At 37.2% G+C, this 23,977-nt stretch overlaps 1 protein-coding gene and 1 pseudogene across 1 annotated transcript in view; both read left to right on the forward strand.

Annotated features, from left to right (window-relative positions):
* The window catches only part of UPF2 (UPF2 regulator of nonsense mediated mRNA decay), a 103,985-nt gene that overhangs the window by 59,713 nt on the left and 20,295 nt on the right, over positions 1-23,977 (forward strand). The window contains exons 12-18 of the mRNA XM_055427587.2: positions 6,954-7,139; positions 8,981-9,184; positions 9,893-10,168; positions 12,514-12,697; positions 18,364-18,503; positions 22,940-23,044; positions 23,351-23,449. Coding sequence (XP_055283562.1) covers positions 6,954-7,139; positions 8,981-9,184; positions 9,893-10,168; positions 12,514-12,697; positions 18,364-18,503; positions 22,940-23,044; positions 23,351-23,449 — 1,194 coding nt within the window. The remainder of the gene's footprint in view (positions 1-6,953; positions 7,140-8,980; positions 9,185-9,892; positions 10,169-12,513; positions 12,698-18,363; positions 18,504-22,939; positions 23,045-23,350; positions 23,450-23,977) is intronic.
* LOC148775464 (small nucleolar RNA U3) lies at positions 4,698-4,805 on the forward strand (annotated as a pseudogene).

Raw genomic sequence — 23,977 nt, forward strand, 5'->3', positions numbered from 1 at the left:
TATGTTGGGTGCATAAAAATTTATAATTGTTATATCTTCTTCTTGGATTGATCCTTTGATCATTATGTAGTTTCCTTCTTTGTCTCTTTTCACAGCCCTTGTTTTAAAGTCTATTTTATCTGATATGAGTGTTGCTACTCCTGCTTTCTTTTGGTCTCTATTTGCATGGAATATCTTTTTCCAGCCCTTCACTTTCAGTCTGTATGTGTTCCTCGTTTTGAGGTGGGTCTCTTGTAGACAACATATATGGGGGTCTTGTGTTTGTATCCATTCAGCCAGCCTTTGTCTTTTGGTTGGGGCATTCAACCCATTTACATTTAAGGTAATTATTGATAAGTATGATCCCATTGCCATTTTCTTTATTGCTTTGGGTTTGAGTTTATACACCCTTTCTGTGTTTCCTGCCTAAAGAAGATCCTTTAGTATTTGTTGGAGAGCTGGTTTGGTGATACTGAATTCTCTCAGCTTTTGCTTGTCTGTAAAGCTTTTGATTTCTCCTTCATATTTGAATGAGATCCTTGCTGGGTACAGTAATCTGGGCTGTAGGTTTTTTTCTTTCATCACTTTAAGTATGTCTTGCCATTCCCTCTTGGCCTGAAGAGTTTCTGTTGAAAGATCAGCTGTTATCCTTATTGGAATCCCCTTGTGTGTTATTTGTTGCTTTTCCCTTGCTGCTTTTAATATTTGTTCTTTGTGTTTGATCTTTGTTAATTTGATTAATATGTGTCTTGGAGTATTTCGCCTTGGGTTTATCCTGTTAGGGACTCTCTGGGTTTCTTGGACTTGGGTGATTATTTCCTTCCCCATTTTAGGGAAGTTTTCAAGTATTATCTCATGGTCTTTCTTTTTGTCTTCTTCTTCTGGGACTCCTATGATTCGAATGTTGGGGCCTTTAACATTGTCCCCGAGGTCTCGAATATTGTCCTCATTTCTTTTAATTCGTTTTTCTTTTTTCCTCTCTGTTTCATTTATTTCTACAATTCTATCTTCTAGCTCGCTTATCCTGTCTTCTGCCTCTGTTATTCTACTGTTTGTTCCCTCCAGAGTGTTTCTGATCTCATCTATTGCATTATCGCAATATTGTATATTGACTCTTTTTTATTTCCTCTAAATCCTTATTAAACCTTTCTTGCATCTTCTCAGTCCTTTTCTCCAGGTTATTTATCTATAACTCCAGTTTGCTTTCAAGATTTTGAATCATTTTCACCATCAAAATTCGAAATTCTTTTTCAGGTAGATTCCCTATATCTTCCTCTTTTGTTTGTGTTGGTGGGCATTTATCCTGTTCCTTTACTTGCTGAGTGTTTCTCTGCCTCTTCATCTTGCTTATATTGCTGTGCTTGGGGTGGTCTTTCCGTCTTCTGGCAGTTTGTGGAGTTCTCTTTATTATGTGGTTTCCTCGCTGTGTGTGGGGTTGGACGGGTGGCTTGTCAAGGTTCCCTGGTTAGGGAAGCTTGTGTTGGTGTTCTGGTGGGTGGAGCTGGATTTCTTCTCTCTGGAGTGCATTGAAATGTCCAGTAATGAGTTTGAGGTGTCAGTGGGTTTGGAGTGGCTTTGGGCAGCCTGTATATTGAAGCTCTGGGCTATTCTGTGTTGCTGGAGAATTTGCATGGTATGTCTTTCTCTGAAACTTGTTGACCCTTGGGTGGTGCTTGGTTTCAAGTGTGTGTATGGAGGCATTTGATGAGCTCCTATCAATTAATGTTCCCTGGAACAGGAGATCTCTGGTGTTCTCAGGATTTGGACTTAAGCCTCTGCCTCTGTTTTCAGCCTTATTCTTGCAGTAGGCTCAAGACTTCTCCATCTGTTACTTCCAAGGCAGTTCCTTCTGTTTAAGCACTTCTGTTTGCTGGTCTCTTCAGTGTCTAATTCCCGTCCTGACACCAGGGGGCGGTGGACACTTTTTTTTCGGCTCACCTGTTCAGTCCGGCCGTAGGGAGGAAAGAATGCTGCTAACAGATATCATTGGCATCTGTGGGGAGTGCTCGCAGTGTCTCGGCTACACTGGGATTGCCCCCGCTCACGGCATGTGTGCTTTCCCTCTTTATGCTGCTGAGGCTCTAGGTTACCCTGCCAGGAACTGTCCGAGGCTGGCGCTGGGTGTATGCACTTCCCAGGCCTGAGCCGCTCAAGTTCAGGTACTCGGGTACTCTACAGAGGCGCAGACTTGGTTGGGCCTGCGTTTTGAGCCCTTCCCAGTCCGAGCAACTCAGGTGACTAGGTGTTTGGCGAGTGTGGTCGCTGCAACTTATTGCCTCACCGGTCCCTGCCATTCGGTTTTCTGGGTGTTCAACCGGCGCACCTTCTCAGGCAGATATCGACCAGCCCAATCCCAAGAAGTCTTGGTTAGTAATGAAGCCTGCCTGCAGCTTGGTATGAGAAGCCTCTCTGGGGCCACAGTTGCCCCCTTCCGGCTCTGGCTGCCCTCCCCTGCCTGTCTCGGTGGGGGATGGTAGATGGGCCGACCGCAGTTGGCTAGCTCTGTTCAGTCCTTTGTTCTGTGAGCAGGTCTGGCGGTGTCTTAGGTTGGGGCTTTTCACCTTTTTGCGGGGTAGCTATCCCACAGTCTGCTTAGCTATCTCCAGTTAGCGCCCTCAGATTGCCCTCGGGGCATTCAGGCCGGGTCCTCATTCTAAGCGCTGCCGCCCGTGCCTCCCTGCCCAGCCCCTGCTGGCTAGTGGGGGGTGCGGGCGTCTGCACTGCTTCTCCGCTGAGAGTTACCTCTGGGCAGTTAGTCTGTGGGTTTTAATTATTTATTTCTTTTTTCTCCCAGTTATGTTGCCCTCTGAGGTTCCAAGGCTCGCCACAGACTGGCCAGTGTTTCCATGTGTTTGGAAACTTCTCTCTTTTTTTAAGCCTCCCTTCCCAGGATGGATCTCTGTCCCTCCCTCTTTTGTCTTTCTTTTTATCTTTTATACTATTTCCTACCTCCTTTCGAAGACAATGGGCTGCTTTCTGGGTGCCTGATGTTCTCTGCCGGCATTCAGAAGTTGTTTTGTGGGATTTATTCAGCGTTCAGATGTGTTCTTTTGCTGAATTTGTGGGGGAGAAAGTGGTCTCCCTGTCCTATTCCTCCACCATCTTCCTGTTTCTCCCATTTCTGTCCTTTATTGCGCACATCTTTGCATGAAATGTTCCCTTGTTATCTCTAATTTTCTGGAAGGGATCTCTAGTCTTTCCCATTGTATTGTTTTCCTCTATTTCTTGTACTAATCACTGAGGAAGACTTTCTTATCTCTCCTTCCTGTTCTTTGGCACTCTACATTCAAGTGGGTATATCTGTCCTTTTCTCCTTTGCCTTTAGCTTCTCTTCTTTTCTCAGCTATTTATAAGGCCTCCTCAGACAATCATTTTGCCTTTTTGCATTTCTTTTTCTTGGGGATGGTCTTGATCACTGCCTCCCGTACCGTGTCACGAACCTCCATCCATAGTTCTTTAGGCACTCTGCCTATCAGATAGATCTAATCCCTTGAATCTATTTGTCACTTCCACTGTATAATCATAAGGGATTTGATTTAGGTCATACCTGAATGGTCTAGTGGTTTACCCTACTTTATTCAATTTAAGTCTGAATTTGGCAATAAGGAATTCATGATCTGAGCCACAGTCAGCTCCTGGTCTTGTTTTTCATGACGGTATAGAGCTTTTCCATCTTTGGCTGCAAAAATATAATCAATCTGATTTCGGTATTGACCATTTAGTGATGTCCATGTATAGAGTCATCTCTTGTGTTTTTGGAAGAGGGTGTTTGCTATGACCATTGCATTCTCTTGGCAAAACTGTTAGCCTTTGCCCTGGTTCATTTTGTACTCCTCAAGGCCAAATTTACCCTTGAGTAAAATGACTCTTGACTTCCTACTTTTGCATTCTAGTCCCCTGTGATGAAAATGACAGCTTTTTTGGGTGTTAGTTCTAGAAGGTCTTGTAGGTCTTCATAGAACCATTCCACTTCAGCTTCTTCAGCATCACAGGTAGGGGCATAGACTTGGATTACCGTGATATTGAATGGTTTGCCTTGGAAACGAACAGAGATCATCCTGTAATTTTTGAGATTGTACCCAAGTACTGCATTTTGGACTCTCTTGTTGACTGTGAGGGCTTCTCCAATTCTTCTAAGGGATTCTTGCCCAGAGTAGTAGATATAATGGTCATCTAAATTAAATTCGCCCATTCCAGTCTATTTTAGTTCATTGATTCCTAAAATGTTGATGTTGACTCTTGCCATCTCCTGTTTGATGACTTTTAATTTACCTTCATTCATGGACCTAAGATTCCAGGTTCCTATGCAGTATTGCTCTTTACAGCATCGGAATTTACTTCTACCACCAATCATATCCACAACTGGGTGTTGTTTCACTTTGGCTCCATCTCCTTATTCTTTCTGGAGCTATTTCTCCACTCTTTTCCAGTAGCATATTGGGGACCTGGGGAGTTCATCTTTCAGTGTCATATCTTACTGCCTTTGCATACTGTTCATGGATTCTCAAGGCAAGAATAGTGAAGTGGTTTGCCATTCCCTTCTTCAGTGGACCATGTTTTGTCAGAACTCTCCACCATGACCTGTCTGTCTTGGGTGGCCCAACATGGCATGGCTTATAGTTTCATTGAGTTAGAGAAGACTGTGGTTCATGTGATCAGTTTGATTAGTTTTTTGTGATTGTGGTTTTCATTCTGTTTGCCCTCTGATGGATAAGGGTAAAACTGTATTTTCAGGGATCATTTCTATAGTTTCTTACTAGAGAAGTTTTCTCTGAACATGTAGAGCACCCAAATGCTTATGGGATGATATAAAAAATATATCCATATTTATTTGGGAACCCATTTAACCTTTTAACTGGTTTGCATTTAAAATTATTCTTGACTGATATTAAAAGTAGTTTGGTGTGTGTGTTGGGGAAGTGGTTCTGAATAACAGAACAGTAGTCTGCATAACAGGTTGAAACTTGTGTTGATTTAAAACTGGGTTATGTATGTACAAATGATAAGTGATGCATTCCTTTTGTTTTGTCCAAAGAACCTAAAAGGAGTGGTCATTATCTCTAGCCCTGTTTAACAGGGAATTGTTCTGGAGGAGCCAGCTTTAAATAAGTATTCACGGATTGTAGAATAGATGTCAGGAGAGGAGCTAAGCTACAACCCATATACTTTAGCAGATTCATAGACAAGTGAAACATTTGTGAACCTTGATATACCCATAATTGAACTTATGAAGAGAAAAGCTTCTCCCCAGTATGTGATGGCTTTACATATATAGAAACATGGACCATGGGAAAGATTTGAATGTTTTTTATAAGAAATTCATTTATTAATTTGTGTATTCAGTTCAGTTCAGTCGCTGAGTCGTGTCCGACTCTCCACGACCCCATGAATCACAGCACGCCAGGCCTCCCTGTCCATCACCAACTCCCAGAGTTCACTCAAACTCATGTCCACAGAGTCGGTGATGCCATCCAGCCATCTCATCCTCTGTCGTCCCCTTCTCCCGCCCCCAACCTTTCCCAGCATCAGAGTCTTTTCCAGTGAATCAACTCGTCGCATGAGGTGGCCAAAGTAGTAGATGTTAATTGCAAACCTCCCATACATGCTAGACCGGGCACTGATTAGGTGACGAGTTTATGAACCTACTGCTACCCCTGCTGTTCCTGAACTTACAGACACAACTGTCTTTCCAAAATGTAAAATCTTGCCTCCATCTGCCACCCCCCGCCACCCTAGTCCAGACACCTTCTTAAAGCTCATCGTGCTTCTCTTTACATGCTTCAAACTCCTGTTCCTACAAACTTCTGCAGAGTCTGGTCTCACTGAACCCCTCCCCACTTGGAGCTGATCTCATTCCATTTCTTCCCGGCACCATGCTGGCCTGCATTTAGTTCCTATAGCGGATCCTTCTGTTTGCTCATTGCCTCTTGTCTGGCTGTTGCTTCTGCCTCAGCTGCTCTCAACCTTTGTCATCCTTCAGAGCACAAACTTCAATGTCACTTTCCCAAAGAGGCTGTCCCTAACCTATCCTGACTAAAGTGGGCTCTTGTTACTCTCATTATTTTCTTTTGTAACACTAATCATAATTCTTATTTAAAAGGTTAGTTTATATGTTGGCTTGTTTGTTCTGTCTTCCTGCAGCAGACTCTTAGGCTTCACAAAGGTAGGAACCATGTCTCTCTTGTTCATTGGTGACTTCCAGCATAGTGCCAAGTTAAGTGCCAAGTAAAATATTTGATGATTGGCTGAATAAACTCAGAGATTTTAATTCTTACTATAGTGCTGTTTTAAGAACTAGGAGTGCTGTTTGAAGATCTTCACCTGGTTCATCTGTGGTTCTCAACTGGCATGTGGTGGGTGTAGGTGAAGGTTGCTGCAGAACATCCCACAGTGTACGGAATAGTTCCCACTCACACCAAAGAACTTTTCAGTCCAAAATGTCAGTAGTGTGAGGCTGAGAAGCCTGAAGTAGATGATTGACTGTTTTAATAACCTCCTTGAGCCGATGCTGAGGTCACTGGACGAGTTGTAAGACATTGGAAGGCTTTTAGTTTTCTTGTGTGTAGAGATATGTCAGATTTACCTGGTACACCATTGGATGGCCCAAGCTCTATGAATAAAGTTATTCTCAGCTTTTGTCTCAGCCCTTAACTTCAGTCACTCATGTATAAGCCTTGTTTTATGTAGAGTTCATGTAGTTTGGCAGTTACAAGTAAATTTGTAGCAAAGTTCTCTTGAGTATTTTATTGGACAAAGCCTAAGACCAACTAGTTATGGAGTAATTTGTTCTAAAATCATGACTAGTGATACAACAGTTACCATGCTTATATCCTCTTAGAAATACCTAGTAATTATTTTTTTCCCTTTTCTAGCCCTTTATCTTGAAACCTTATCCCCTAAAGGGCACCTTTAGTAGGAACAAAGAAACCTTAGAAAGAACGTATTTTGACTGATTTAAGCTTTATATATTTTAGGAACAAATGATGAGAAAGAAACAAGCTATGCATCTTGATGCAAGATATGTCACAATGGTGGAAAATGCATATTACTACTGCAACCCACCTCCAGCTGAGAAAACAGTGAAAAAGAAACGTCCTCCTCTTCAGGAATATGTCCGGAAGCTTTTGTACAAAGATCTCTCCAAGGTTACCACCGAGAAGGTAAATTTTAATGAAATAGAACAGTAGTCAACTTGAGATTTGTGGTAGTGCTGAGCTTGTATATTAATAACATTCAACCAAATTAATTCTTTTTCATCCTAATGATAATTGTACTGATTGCAGTTCACTTTCTTTGTATCCTGCACCAAATTGTTTTAGGTCGAGGACATATATTTCAGTTTTCCTAAATCAACTCAGTTTATCAATTGCTTCAGTGCCCCACAAAGTATAGATAAGAAATGTAAGTAATTTGCAGTATTCAGATCCTGTAGATGAAGAAATTGAAGCAGAGCTATTAAAGTCTCGCCAGTGGAGTGATTGATTCCATATAAGTCATCACTAGAGGGAATTTATGTGATGATACTTAGTTTATGGGACATATGTTTTGTTTTCCGTTTTAACCTAATTAAAATGGTAATTCTCTTCTGTATTTACTGTTGATGCTGTGTATATTTGAAACTATTACTTAGTCTCTGACACTCTGTAGTGAATTTACCTTTAAATATTTTGCTTCAGTACTGGTGTTCTTAACCTTTAGTAGGTTTTTGGAGGCCCATGATCCTCTGACATTTAATGATTTTAAATCTCTGGACCTGACTATATTTTTCTGGAAGAGGGTCTATAATTTTCTTTAGATTCTCAGCAGGGGTCTATTTCCAGAAGAGATTAAGAACCACTGACCTGTTAGCTTAATTATTGTAGTTACCTCATTGGAACCTTCACTTTTAAGTAAGACATGTTGAATAAACATTTCTTGGTCAGCTCAACAAATTGAAACAACATGGTATGGGACTTCTTTCTTTTCAGGAAAAAAAATAAAGCAAATTAAATTCTGGACAGAGGAAACCTATGGATAAGAGGCAAGGAATAATACATGTGTCATAAGAGGCTGGGGTAGAAGGTGATGAGGAATGATAGTGCAACTTTGAACATCAAAACCAGCTTCAGGGAGACAGAGAGTAATTGTTTAAAAAATAGGACTTGAAAGGGCATTTAGAATTGGCTAAAATTTTGAAAAGTATGGAATGTATGCATTTGAGATGACATTAACATTTCCATCGAAGCTGATAGAAGAACATACTTAGTGCTTGAAAGATGGATTATGGGTATAGAGTAGAGGTAAAAGGACTACTTTACAAGCTGCCAACAGTATCTATTTTCTTTCAGAATAAATCTGGAAAGAACTAGATGATAAGTAGAGCTCTGCTGATTATCTCATTACCAGTAGAGTTTTTTTTAAAGTGATAGCTAACTTCTATGGGGTGCTTATAATGTGCCAGGCATGTTCCTGTGTACTTCTCACACTTTAACTTATCTAACCCTTAGAGCAGACTTATGGCCTAAGTGCCTGTCATCCCCACTTTACATGCAAGGAAACTGTGTTTCAGTCTTGATGTTGTGTCCCCATCTTACTACTTAAGTGGTCTTTGAACCAATTGATCTTGAGTTTATTTCCTTATTGGACATTTTTCATTTATATAAAGAGGTGTCAGAGATTATTTACATCAAATGATGCACAAAAGAAAACGTTAGTTTTGTTAAGTCTTGGGTATTTCTTTCAGTGACCTGAGTATGAGTGTATACTGTTAGCAAACCCTGGAAACTCTAGAAAATTTGAGGATATGAAAGATAAAGGGAAAATGTGAATATATTTTGCCAATAATTAGAAAAATCTTACTCTTCCTATCTCTAAAATGAAGAGGCTGATAGAGAATCTATAAAATATTTTCCATTTCAAAAGTTCTGTGACTGTACAGTCATAATAAAATATCTGTATTATTGGATATGTTGGGCTACTTTGTGCTTATATTAGTAATTTAAACAAAATTCTCTTCATTTAGGTTTTGAGACAGATGAGAAAGTTGCCTTGGCAGGATCAGGAAGTGAAAGACTATGTGATTTGTTGTATGATAAACATCTGGAACGTGAAATACAACAGCATTCACTGTGTAGCCAACCTCTTAGCAGGACTAGTGCTCTACCAGGAAGATGTTGGAATCCATGTTGTGGATGGAGTTTTAGAAGATATTCGATTAGGAATGGAGGTAACAAAGACTTGCACCAAATTGAAATCTGTGGACAATTCAGACAGCTTTTAAATCCTATTATTGAAAAATAAGGATTTGAAAACCTTCCTTTCCCCATCTAATGTCATTTACTGTTACTCTTTTGGAAATAGTGATTTCTTAATAAACCCTACTTGTGTCAGATTTTCTCGCTCCTCTCAGGCTAATGCTAAAATATTTTTTGCCTCTTTTTCTCAATCCAGTTAAGGTTATTTTAGAAGAATATAGTAAATTTTTATTCTTTCTAGGTCACTCTTGGAGTTCATGTTATAGGAACTCATAAATTTATTAATTAGGAGAATTGATACTCACTTGATAAGAATCTCTATAAGCAGCTTCCTCTTTCTATAAGCTTGTTTCCTTAAATTTCATGGATTACAGAGAAAAGTTACAGAGGGCTGATAGGGAGAATTACGTTTTAACTTTTTTCATAAATTATTAATTCATTTAACAATTTAGTATTAAATTTAATATTTAACATGTTCTATTTACTAAAACATTTTAAAGATAGGTATTTCCTGCAGAGATAAAAAAAGGATACCTTTTATTGGAAAAGAAGAAAAGAACCCATTAGTTTTTCTCTGTTCAGTAGTGATGCTGTCAAGTGACAGAGATGATTTTTAGCTCTTGTCAAACACATTTCTGTTCATTAATGGAAATCTGCTTTTGTTTTTCTTCCTGCTTTAGGTTAATCAACCTAAATTTAATCAGAGACGTATCAGCAGTGCCAAGTTCTTAGGGGAACTTTATAATTACAGAATGGTGGAATCGGCTGTTATTTTTAGAACTCTTTATTCTTTTACTTCATTTGGGGTTAACTCTGATGGCTCTCCAAGTTCTCTGGACCCTCCTGAGCACCTTTTCAGGATTAGACTGGTGTGCACTATTTTGGATACCTGTGGCCAGTACTTTGACAGAGGTTCCAGTAAACGAAAACTCGATTGCTTCCTTGTGTATTTTCAGGTATACAAATTAAAATATGCAGTTGGGCATCGTATAATGCATTGATTGTATTACAAGAATATTAAAGCAGTGGAAATTCCGTGGTGGTTCAGTGGTTAGGACTCTGCACTTTCACTGCAGAAAACCCAGATTCAATCTCTGGTTGGGGAACTAATATCCTGCAAGCCACACAGTGCAGCGCCCCCCCCAAAAAAAAAATCAAGGAAAAAACCATTAGAGAAGAATGCTGTAGCATTCATATATTATGTATAAGATATATTCATAGATTAGATTTATTCTTGTAAGGATGCTTAGCTTTGGATATTTTAAATATATGATGTGTTCTATCTTAAACATTCTGATTGCATTTTAAGTTTTGTGATTAATCATTACTTTGAGAAATTATTTTGGTACAGTTTATTAATTTGGTATAGTATGGGTTACTTTTTATTTGGTTCAGAAATTCATGAATTAAGTGTAATGTTTTTACATTTGATAATATTCTTCTCACTCGTGTGTTCTGGTTTTATATCTAAAATTCTTCTTTCTAAATTTTTTTTAAAGAGAAAAAAATCCCATCATTAACACTACAAGCAATATTTATTCATTCTTTGTTAAACTCTTGGGTTGTGCTTTCCACATCTTAAGTTACTTATGTTAACTTGTGATTTAGCGTAAATACAGTGTAAATTAAATCAGATACAAATACAGAGACATTTCTACAACTTGTTTGCAGTTTGTATTCCAAAAGTTAGCTTGTAGGTTGGTTGGTTGGAATCCAGTCACTATTTCCCATTAAATGCTATGTTATAAGTGCTGTTAGGGGGGCTAGCTCCCTGTTGAGTTCTTCAGATGTTACTGAAATAAAGTTCCAATGGTAGCATTCAGTTCTGTTTGATCATTCCTTTCTATATAATCTATTGTTAGAGTTGTTTTCATTTATCCATTGATGAAGAAAATAAATTTAAAACTACAACTTGAAGTATCAAACATACATCCACATAGTAGCTGGGGTTAGGTGGGGGTAACTACTCTTTGGGGAAGAGCTGTTTTTTAACTTTCTTTACCACTGTACCTTTGCATTAAAGGATAACTTGTTACTCCCTTATTTTCTGAATTGATGAGCCAGCAATGGGGAGGTGGTGTTGCAGATTTGTGACTCAGATTCCTTGTTGCATGAAAGGAATGCAGACAGCCTGTATTGAAAACAAATTTTGCTGTAGAATGCCCACTGTCACTGTCAGTGTCCAAAAGCAGGGCTCCTTTCAGAAGAGTGTCCTTCTTTGCACTTAACTCTGACATCACTGACAGAGAGAAAAGAGCCGCTCAGAGATATTCAGAAGTAGGAAGAGACAAAAGTATTCTCCACGTGATTAACAGCAGGATTGTGTGGCAGGGATATACTTAGAGCGTGGAACTAAGAAGTGGGTGAGGCCTGGGCGAGGTGGTCAATGTATGCTACCTGTAACAGTGTCCAGTTATGTACTGGAAGTCAGATAGAAAGATCCCCTGCAGCAGTGCTTCTAAACTTCAGCGTGCATACACATCGCCTGGGGATATTTTTATGATGCACACTGTGGTTCAGCTGGCCTAGGATGAGGGAGTCCTACTCGTATGTCTAACAAGCTCTGAGTTCCCACACTTGGAATAGCAAAGATCTAGAACAAATTGGAGAGGATGATTAAACACCCAGTTCAGTTCAGTTCAGTTCAGTTTAGTCGCTCAGTCAGAGAAATAGCTATTTACATACAAGTAAATTCGTGGGTTGTGCTTTTTAGTTAACTTGAGAATTACAGGTACAAAATAGAGCGAAGGAGCCAGGCTAGGATATGAGAGGGAATATATCTGAACAGTGCCATATACACAGTAGATGTTCAATAAATGCTTGTTGATTTCTGATTTTTATATATTCAGTAACCCTGTCTTCAGATACTTTGACTCTTTAAAATATCAAAGCAGGTAGTTTAGAGAAAATAAGTAACATTTATCAAAACCATGGCCTTAAATTTGGTTGTTTTTGTAAATTAAATATTTAAGCCCTTTTTGGGGTGTGGGAAGGGAGTTTCTTCCTGTTTTCAGTACCTGAAAATGTATTGGTGTTTATTTATAACTTTTCCTTGCTTTTAAAAAAGATTATGACAGATCCAGTAAAAAATGTATTTAAAGTTACCAAATGGCTTAGAAACAGACTATATGGAGGGAAATAAATGTGTTACGATCATTGCTATTGACCATTAATAAAAATGTAGGTGTCTTGTATAACTCTTTAGCTTAGTTGTTATAACTAGGTGAAGTCACAATACAGATTATTATTTTAAATATTTTGTTATTTCTTAGAGCTAAATTTATTTTTCATTTGTTATCAGCGTTATGTTTGGTGGAAGAAAAGTTTGGAGGTTTGGACAAAAGATCATCCATTTCCTATTGACATAGATTACATGATCAGTGACACACTAGAACTGCTAAGACCAAAGATCAAACTCTGTAATTCTCTGGAAGAATCCATCAGGCAGGTACACGACTTGGAACGAGAATTCTTAATAAAACTAGGTAAGCAATTAATTGCAGAGAGAAAGTAAAGTTGGTATTTGGCAGATTGTTTCTAGGATTTGCTTTATAATGTTTTCAGTTAGCTTTTACTTTTTGTATACTTTTAATTTTTTGATGTTGAGTGTTACATAATAGTGTTAGGTAAAACGTGGATGTCTTACTTCTTCATTAAATAATCCCAAATTAGAGGAAAACAGTAATGTAAAACTTGAAGCAAATGATAGTGATGGAAAAACAATCCTGTCAGCCTCTCTTAATTTTCTAGTTTTTGGTTGCTAATTTAAAAGTCTACTTTTGATTAAAGCATCTCATATACAGTCTATATTTTCAACAAACACTGTTTCCTAAGACAGCGCAGGCTTGACACTATATAAAGGGAGTGCCAGTTAGAAGTTTGAAACTATCGTACAGAATTTCAGAACCTCATCACTGGGGGAGTTGTCTCTGTTTCTAAAGACTAGAGGACACGTGAGAAGCATGCTGCAGGAGAGTTAGTCTCTTTACTTTCTCAGTGTCCTTTAGCTATTGTTCTGGAAGAAGAGTTGGTAAGGAACTGTATAAGCTGACTAGCCTTGCCAGTGGAAATAATTGGAATAAAATGTGGCCTTTCCAGTGTGGTTTGCTTGCTGATAGTTCTTAGCATGTTGTAGTCATTTCAAAGTGATGTGATTTCAGCCTATAAATTTAGCATTTTATTAGGAGATCAGTTGTAATAATTGTATAAATTTACTCTGTTGTATATCTGAGAAACCACTTTTCATGGCAAAGGCACTGGTGATTCTTTTCCTCTAAAACGATTTTTTTCATGTTACATCCAGCATATTAATAGGGTTTCTTTCTCCAAGGCAAACCCTTTTTTGAAGAATGTGATTGCTGTTATCTATCTGAGCATTGCTTTAAAGATGCTAATGATTATGTAACTATTAATTTTCCTACTTACCAACCCATAAAGACACATGTGATTCTTTTTATTGTTTAACTTTGTCCCAAGTAATCCACTTTCTTTTCCTTTTAAAATTTCTAATTGTATACAGTGATTATGTCAAGCAGATTATTTATCTGCTTGTTTATTTCATTTACTTTATATGCTTTGAAATAGTCTTGTTACCCAAAGACTTAAGAATGAATGGCACTCCCTGTAGAGTGGACATAAGGAAATACTAATTGGATACCCAATTTGGTACCAGTAAAGAGAGCAGTGTGATTTATCCCTTATAGAGTGAAGAATTAAAGAACTTGAGGCTTCTTTTGAAGAATCTGTCCTTCTTTAGAATGTGGAAAGGAAAAAAATAGGCCATCATTTGCAAATGCAGTTGATGTTGTCAACTAGGATCATTATGCCCTCGAGTAGACCCGTTTTCCTTTTATTTTAGGATCTAAATATCAGAGAAGATACGCATGAATAAACCTATATTAAATCTGTTTCCTGTTGCTAAACCATAAGATAATATAGCATCTTGCCTTTGATAGTTTTTTGTTTTCAAGCACTTATAAATTTATTATCATTCTGATTTTATAGCAACCCAGTGCTAACTTAATAGAATTTTCTTATATTTTAAAAAACCATTTTAATATTATTAAAAGTAATAAAAATGTTCATGATAGAAAATTTGAAGAATCCCAAGAAAACAAAAATCACTGTTATTTCATATGCAAGGATAGTCACATTATTAACATTTTCATGCATGGTCTGTTTAAAATTTTTTTCACATGTTTGCAGTTTTATAACTGGACTTTTTTCTACCTAATATGTTATGAAATTTTCTGACAAAATACTTTTCTAAATCTTTAAAACAGGTGTCTTATTTTCCTTTGTGTGAATGCATTAATTGTTTGACATTTGGGTTATTGCTAATTTTGCATCACTATAAATAACATTGTTATTTTTGTGTGTATCTTGATTTTCTCAAGATAGAATTACTAGCTCTATGACATTCTCTTTAAGAACAAAACCAACATGGTAGTAAGCAATGTAATATAATTCTGGATTGGAAGTTCTAGATTATATCATAAGTAACAGAAATGTAGGTAATAAAAATGAAAAAAGTCATATGAATAAATTGCTTATGTAATAGAAGAGTATATTTCATAAATTAGAAATAAAATTAGCAGAATAAAAAATCCCAGAAGTGATCCCAGTAAAAAATCCCAGAAGTGATCCCCGTTAAATATAAAACAATTTAGTGTATGATGAAATAGGAGTCTTAAAATAGGATAAGAGCAACAGGTGAGTATTTGGGAGGAAAATTGATACAGAGCCACATCTTATATCATCAAACTCCAGATGTATTAAAGAGTTAAATATTTATTTTTAAAAAGTTAAAAATAGATCTGATCATCAGATATTTGGAGAGGTGTTAATTTTCCTAAATTTTAAAATGATACAGGAAAGCGTGCATACGTTGACATATTTGGGTGTTTAAAACTTTTGTACAATGAAAAAATAAGTTTGAAGTGAAAATAGCTCCTGTGCCAAGGTATCATCATTTACATAAAGACACAGGCAAATTGATGAAAGTAGAACACCCAATAGATGAATGAACATAACATAATCAAATAAGTGAGGGCAAGAAGAGTTGGTATTTTTATTAAGTACTATCTGTTTCCCAAAATTAAAGTGGAAGGTATTGTTCATGCTCGACAAAGGAGTTAGGTAACACCCAAATCAAAACACTGGGTTAACCGATTGAGCTAGAATTCAGACTCTTCTTTCTGACATACTGGGTGTGTGGGGAAAATGCTCAGCATGTCTAGTTGAGCAAAGAAATAAATGAAAACCATTTGGAAGAGAGGGAGTGTTAAGATTATTACTGTCTCTGTTAAGAACAGGAAAACTGAGGCACCGAAGTAGTTTACATTCAAGAGAATAATATTTGACTTTGGTCCCGAGTACACTTCATTCTGACCCATACTGTAAACATTTTGCTCTCTAAGTTTTACATTTTATTAACGCCATGTCCTTTATGTGTACATTTTTATCTGCCTTGCTTATTTTAGACTGAGTGTGTCCTAGAGGTCAGCAACTGAATAGTTCATTATCCAGCTTAGCAAATGCAAAATATGTTTGTAAACTGCTTTTGAAACTTAACTTGCAATGCAAATGAAAATGTGTTAGAAATAGTAGTATTTTCCTTACAAATTATGGCTATCAAAACAAAGGTACTTACCACTACAGTTCTTCCCATGACACATATTTTAAAGTGGCTATAAAAAAGGTGTAATGATATATTAGGCCATGTCAATTTATCAGTGCTGTGATATTTTTAGGTTTATATGGTCCTGATTTTTTAATTTTTTGCTTTTGATAACATAAAAGCCCAGTATTTTGCTTCTGTCCAAATAAATACATGAATAAAATAATGAGTTAGTGGTATCAATGGGAGACAGCAGTTTTTTCTATCCGTATTATTATTTTTTTTCAAAATAGATCTCTCTGAGATTCATCCATCTCTCCTCACCTTTTAATTTCCAAACTTGATGGTACCTACTTTCATCACTTGGTAATCTCTGTTTTTGTCATTTCTTAATTAATTGCTTTGACTTAAGACACTGGAGTAATTTTTTGCTGTTGTTGATTATGTTAGTTTTTCAGACTTTCTGGACTTCAGTATACCTCTATAAAATGAGAGGGCTAAATCCCATCATTACTGAAGTTTCTGTCTGCTCTAATTATGTAAGATTCTGTGAATAAACAAGGGTTTACTAAACACCTACTGTGTATTTATCAATATATGGCCTCGCAGCCATGAAATTAAGACGCTTACTCCTTGGAAGGAAAATTATGACCAACCTAGATAGTATATTAAAAAGCAGAGATATTACTTTGCCAACCAAGGTCCGTCTAGTCAAGGCCATGGTTTTTCCAGTGGTCATGTATGGATGTGAGACTTGGACTGTGAAGAAAGCTGAGCACGGAAGAATTGATGCTTTTGAACTGTGGTGCTGGAGAAGACTCTTGAGAGTCCCTTGGACTGCAAGGAGATCCAGCCAGTCCATTCTAAAGAAGATCAATCCTGGGTGTTCATTGGAAGGACTGATGCTAAAGCTGAAACTCCAATACTTGGGTCACCTCATGCGACGAGTTGACTCACTGGAAAAGACTCTGATGCTGGGAAGGTTTGGGGGCGGGAGGAGAAGGGGACGACAGAGAATGAGATGGCATTCTCTGGATGGCATCACCGACTCGATGGACATGAGTTTGAGTGATCTCTGGGAGTTGGTGATGGACAGGGAGGCCTGGCATGCTGTGATTCATGGGGTTGCAAAGAGTCGAACACGACTGAGCGACTGAACTAAACTGAACTGAATAAGTTTTGAATATATAAAAGAAGTTTTTTGTTCTCAAAGGCCTTATACTATGACATAACATTTATTGAAATCATTAGAAAAAACATCACATGGTGTATCTTTAAATGCAAAGTACTATGATTATGATCAATTCTCCAAGTAGCTTTAGGAACAAGTAGGAGGAAAAGTGGAGAAGGCAATGGCAACCCACTCTAGTACTCTTGCCTGGAAAATCCCATGGGCGGAGGAGCCTGGTAGGCTGCAGTCCATGGAGTCGCTAAGAGTTGGACACGACTGAGCGACTTCACTTTCACTTTTCACTTTCATGCATTGGAGAAGGAAATGGCAACCCACTCCAGTGTTCTTGTCTGGAGAATCCCATGGACGGGGGAGCCCAGTGGGCTGCCGTCTATGGGGTCGCACAGAGTCGAACACAACTGAAGTGACTAAGCAGCAGCAGCAGCAGGAGGAAAAGTAATACTCCTTGAGTTTGTGCAGGAAAGGAAACTCAGACTGAATTTGAAGAATGTATAGGATTTAAAAGAGCATATTGAGAGATATTCTATATTGAGAAGCAATTTGATGAGCAGGACCCCAAGGAAGTATGCTTTATAATACAGCAGAGTCTGCCGCAACTAAGGGAGGAAGGCTTAATTAAGACTCAGAAGTGTGGGGAAAAGTCAGATCATATGAGGCTGTGGAATGTGCACCTTCAAAGTAGAGTGTCTTTTGGAACTCAGATGATACTGAAGAATTTACTAAGCAGTGAGATGTGGATGAACGTGGGAGGTGGCCCAGATTCACACCAGGGCGTTGCCTCTGGAGGAGTACACTGTTAGGAAGGAAAAAACAGCTCTGTGATGACACACATGTTAGAAGTGTCACCATGTATCTGCCTCCTCTCAGTCTTAATTTGCAGATATTCAAATTAATAGCCAAATGTGATTTCTACATTAAAGCAATGTAATTTTATTGTATCTTTAAGCTTTTAGAGATTCTTGAAATGCTGTTTGATAAAATATGTGACCACGGTTACCTTGTGTGTGGCTAAAGCTGCACTGTATGTGCTGCTACTGTTAGTTCATCTGAGACAGATGGTTTGAAGCTATGAAAATGTAAAAAAAAAAAATTGTGGTTTTTTTTTTTTTTGCTAGTTTTTAAGAAATGTATCTATGCTCCTTTGTTGAAATAAAGGATTAATTGTTTAATTTTTAAAATGGTTCTTAAAATAGCTTTAAATTCTGTTCTTAGTTTACTGAACTGAGAACATGACTGTTGAATTATCTTCATATATACTTTAAATGGTATAATATTCACTGTGGAAAATTTGCCTTTATCTTGTTTTGTAAAGTCCTTTTCTACTTTCTTCTCACTTCAAGGCCTAGTAAATGACAAAGACTCTAAAGATTCTATGACAGAAGGAGAAAATCTTGAAGAAGATGAAGAAGAAGAAGAAGGAGGAGCTGAAACAGAGGAACAATCTGGAAATGAAAGTGAAGTGAATGAGCCAGAGGAAGAGGTGATGCCTTTTATTTATAGCAGATAGATAACATTTGTGCAAGAGTATTTGGGTTATATGAGGCAAAATTTTCTTTATAAAAGAAGATCTTCCTCTTAGTTTTATTAGAGTAAATGTAACTAGTAGTTTATGTCTATTATAAAACAGCTGGATTAATTAAGAGGGGTTTTTATGAGTAAGAAAATACTGATCATAGGATTTTTTTAAGCTACTATTAAGAGCATTTTTAAAGAGCAGTTTTAGGTTCACAGCAAAATTAAGGGGAAGATAGCAAGATTTCCTGTATATCACCTTCTCATATCTACTCACACAGTCTCCCCAAGTCAGCATCCCCCACCAAAGTGGTACATTTGTTATCATTGATGAACCTACAGCAACACGTCATAATCACCCTATTTTCCCCAGATCTGATAGTATAGGAAATCTGAAAATCGTCATGTACCATCATCTTTGTTGTTACAACTCTTTTAGGCCAGACCGTATGAAATGACTGTTCTACAATTTTAGACCTACCAAACTGTCATTTTTATATATGATTCAACATAATAGTTCTAATTTTTTCCACTTTTTTCTTCTAAACCTGCTTTAAGTTTTAAAAATTCCACCTGAAGATTGAGGGTCTGGGGTTTGCGTCATCATCTGGAAGTAGACTGGGCGGTGGGCTAGGGGTGTAGAAGACACGGTAACTGACCGTTAGCTGATCATCGTTCAGTTCTGTGATGAGTACGTAAGGGTTTGTTATGCTGTTCTGTCTACATTAATATATATTTAAGTTAGAAAGTTAAGAAAATGGAAAGTTGGGTAAGAATAACAGTAACATACTGATGAATAAAATTTATATCATGAAATTAGGACCTTTTCACTTTTTAAGCTTATAATATGACATCATGTGTATGGCTTTTTGTGCTTGCGTGCTAAAAGCATTTAGGAGAGAGTGATCATTTAGAAGTGTGATTTTAATTAAATACTGAAAAAGTTTAAATGTATAATCAATACAATGTTTTATGGAAATGGAATTTATTAAATTTTTTAAGTTTTGATTTATAGTAAATAGAATGCAAATGTTTAGAGGTTATGAGTTGTTTAATGTATAAAGGAGTATAGATTATTTAAGGCATTCATAAGATAGATTCATAAACTGGGTTTTTTTGGCTGTGCTGGATATTCATTGCTGCACATGGGCTTCTCCAGTGTGGGGAGCGGGGGCTGTTCTCTGGTTACAGTGTGGCAGCTTCTCATTGTGGTGGCTTCTCTTGTTGCTGAGTGCTGGCTTTAGTGTGCACAGGCTTCATAGTCACGGTGCATGGGCTTAGTTGCCCCACAGCATGTGGGATCTTTACAGTCCAGGGATCAAATTGGTGTCCCTTGCCTTGCAAGGTGGATTCTTAACTACTAGACCACCAGGGAAGCCCTAAGCTAGATTTTTCAAAAGCTTCATTTAGCATGAAAGGAGAACGACCCATGCATGCATCGGTGCTAAGTCGCTTCAGTTGTGTCTGATTCTTGGCGACCCTATGGACTGTAGCCTGCCAGGCTCCTCTGTCCATGGGATTCTCTAGGCAAGTATACTGGAGTGGGTTAAATGACCCATAATTTAGGTAATTAAGATTTTTCTATAGTTAGAAGTCAAAATCCCCATCTTTGTTTCTTTTAACCCTGAAGGTCTGTAGCTATTAATGAACATTTTGTTTAATTTGACTACATAGCAAATAGCTTCGCTGTTAAAAATGAATGATTGTATAAAAGGCAGCTTGTCTGTTTGCCTTTTAAAATTGGCTGGGCTTCCTGTGTGGCTCAGCTGATAAAGAATCCACCTGCAATGTGGGAGACCTGGGTTTGTTCGATCCCTTGGTTGGGAAGATCCCCTGGAGAAGGGAAAGGCTATCCACTCCAGTATTCTAGCCTAGAGAATTCCATGGACTGTATACTCCATGGGGTTGCAAAGAGTCGGACTTGACTGAGGGACTTTCACTTTAAAATTGGCTAGCATTTATAGGCAGTGGAAATGCATCTTTATATTGGGTTATTTTGCTACCACTTTTCTCCCAGTTTTACTGTGATATAGTTGATAATAACATTGCATTGGTTTAAGGTGTACATACAACAATGATTTGATATATATATAGAGAGACAGAAATGATTACCATAATAAGTTTAGTTAACATCCATCACCTCACATAGTTATAAATGTTTTTTCTTGTAATGAGAACTATTGAGATCTGCTCTCTTAGCAAACTTCAAATAAATAGTACAGTATTGTCATCACTTTCTCTTTCCAACCTGACAGCTCCCCTAAAGTAGATATAAATAAGCTGATAGAAATTTAGAACTGAAATATGTTTCTATAATACATTTCTATGAAATAGACATTGCTATATTGCTTTTCTCAAAAATGAGGCCATAGAAACATTCAATTATATAATTTAAATTGGTTTATTAGGTATTTTATAACAGCAAAAGGAAATGGGAAGTGTTTTGTATATTTAGGCTAATTTAGACTAATTATTTAGACTAATATTCCATTTTGTATTTTTGGACTAATCTTATGGCTGTCTCTGGATTTTGCACTAATTTGATAAAGAATCTAATAAATGAAACATCCTCAGTAAAAGTGACATTAAAGAATAGCTCATTTTCCTATAGATTCCTCAATTTGAATAGCTGTGATATTTTCTCCAAACGCGTTTCACCTTTTAAAAAGTGAACTTTATAATTTTAAAAATTGTATCATTTTAATCTATTTCTTTTCTGGTTGTAAATGGATATTATGCATAATATATGTGAATTTGCTAAATGGAGAAACAAATTCAACAGGATGACTCCTGAGCCTTGGCTGGGAGGAGATGTGAAAGGAGTATGGTTGGTTTACTTTAAGAAATGGAATTGGTAATATGCTCGTGGCTGATATGCGGGGATGACCCAGAGGGAGGATAAGGGGAAGAGGGAGGTGGGAGGGGGGTTCGGGAGGGGGAACTCATGTACACCTGGGGTGGATTCATGTCAGTGTATGGCAAAACCAACCAATATAATATTGTAAAATAATTAGCCTCCAATTAAAAAAAAAAAGAAATGGAATTGGAATTGTTACTCTCCCACCCAGGACCACCCTTTCCCATGACTATCCTCCAGACATAGGAGAATATTTTTAAAGAGAGAAGATGGGTTGATTATAAAGTAGTAAGGACAATGTGTGGAATATTCTATAAATATTTGCCTCAACTGAGAAAAGAACAGGGCTGCAGTGGAAACTCTTCAGAAACGTTGTACTTTTCCTTTCCATCTTGTTCTACAACTCTTCCAAGCTCCAGGTGGCCTTTTGAAGTTATTCTTAACACCTCAGTTCAGTTCAGTCGCTCAGTCATGTCCAACTCTTTGCGACCCCATGGACTGTAGCACGCCAGGCTTCCCTGTCCATCACCAACTCCCAGAGTTTCCTCAAACTCATGTCCATTGAGTCGGTGATGCCATCCAAGCATCTCATCCTCTGTCATCCCCTTCTCCTCCCACCTTCAACCTTTCCCAGCATCAGGGTGTTTTCAGATGAGTCAGTTCTTCGCATCAGGTGGCCAAAGTAATATAAAAATTGGTGAAAGAAAAAAATTCATGCATTTTAGCTTAGTTTTTGAGTAGGAAATATCTTTCCAGTGTTAGGAAATAATTAGTTTTTTTGGTTTCTTTTTTGTGTCTCTTTGAAAATCCATTGGAGTTCTGCTCAGTCCTCCATTTGAAGAGGAATTTTAACTGATGAGGATGTGGGGTTACTGACAGGAGAGGATAGGGAAGATGTAATACTTGAAAGCCACCAGCAAGGGGAGTCAGAATATCTAGCTCTTCGGCTTTAAAAAGCACGTGTCCTTGGGCCAAGTCACTTAACTTTTCCAAGCATTAGTTCTTTCACATATAAAAATGAAGACAGTAAAGCTTATCCGTCCTTTTTCAGAACTGGGTGAGCAACAAAATGCTGTAATGCTCCACCCTGAGATGCTTTATGTGGTGAGATACTTTATAAAATGTAGTGTCATTGCTTTTAGATGGTTGGTAATGATGTTAAGTTTGAATTGTCAGTTTTCATTGCAGAGTTACATGGGTATTAAAGAACTGCTGTGAGAAAAATCAGTCTCAAATTTGTTAGGAAGGAGAAAAATATGAAAGGTGCAGGAGACTTGTTCCTTGTGGAATTCATAGATGAGTTTCTAAAAAGGATCTTTGTATTAACTAGGTCAGTGGAAGATGTAAAGTGGGTTTTTTAGCTACTGGTATGTAGTAAGAGTTGCCAGCTGACTTTGCCCTACCATTCTAGGCAGACTGCATAAAAGGCTGAAACTGGAGAATAATAAATAATTATACATAAATTTTAACATCTTTTTAAGGCATGTAAAATTATTAGTAAAGTTTTTCAAAAGTTTTAATCTTCTACAAATGTTAAACAATTTCAGGAGGGTTCTGATAATGATGATGATGAAGGGGAGGAGGAAGAGGAGGAGAATACAGATTATCTCACGGATTCAAATAAAGAGAATGAGACTGATGAAGAAAATACTGTACGTATCATTAAAACTTTGCTCTTTGAAATTGTGCATCATTTTCATAATATTTCAATTTTAGCCACCAAAGTTTTGATTTTTGTGATTACTGAAATATTTCTTTAGAAATTCATTTTTTATTTATTTTCTTATCTAAACACTTTTCTTTATTTGCAAGTTCTTTGAATGTTTAATAATGTTATTATTTTACCTAACTCATTCCTTGAGTTATGTTGAACAAGTAATCAATACAGAAGGCTCTGCCATATAAAACATTACAGTTAGAATTCCCAGTTTGAATTGTTTCTGTTTTGTTTTAATAAGGAGGTAATGATTAAAGGAGGTGGACTGAAACATGTACCTTGTGTAGAAGATGAGGACTTCATTCAAGCTCTGGATAAAATGATGCTAGAAAACCTTCAGGTATTAAATGTTGCTCTAGTCCAAAGTACTCAATATAAAATATTGCAGCATATTTGATTGTGATTGGAGAGTCTCTGCTATCTAAACATTTACCTCTGCAACAGCTTTTCCTAATGTAGGCAGTTTGAAGCTGCCAATACTTCTGGCATCCTACATCCTGATTTGCTATGCTTCTTTGAAATAGAATAGAAAAAATAAATGTTATCATACTTGGAGCAGAGTAATTTCATTGTATCATCCTCTGCCTTTTCTCCTCTTTCTAAGACCCTTTACTTGCAGTTTGTTTAGGAGTCAAACTACAGAAGATTAGAATTGGGGGAAATTTAATTTAGTAAATTCTTTAGTTTTATTTATAATTTGAATAATTTATATATAAATATCTGGAATAATATAGGTTATTTTATGTTTAAAGTACTCATGATATTAAGATACTGGATTTTATTAAAAGCTCCGTCTTCCAGTGATTTAGGTAATTGTGTTTTATGTTTTTCTGTAGTTAGGAGTAAAATCCCATGAACTATTTACTTC

The sequence above is a fragment of the Moschus berezovskii genome, chromosome 15, assembly GCF_049115385.1.
Source record: "Moschus berezovskii isolate FMDL1 chromosome 15, NW_MosBer_1.0, whole genome shotgun sequence".
NCBI lineage: Eukaryota > Metazoa > Chordata > Mammalia > Artiodactyla > Moschidae > Moschus > Moschus berezovskii.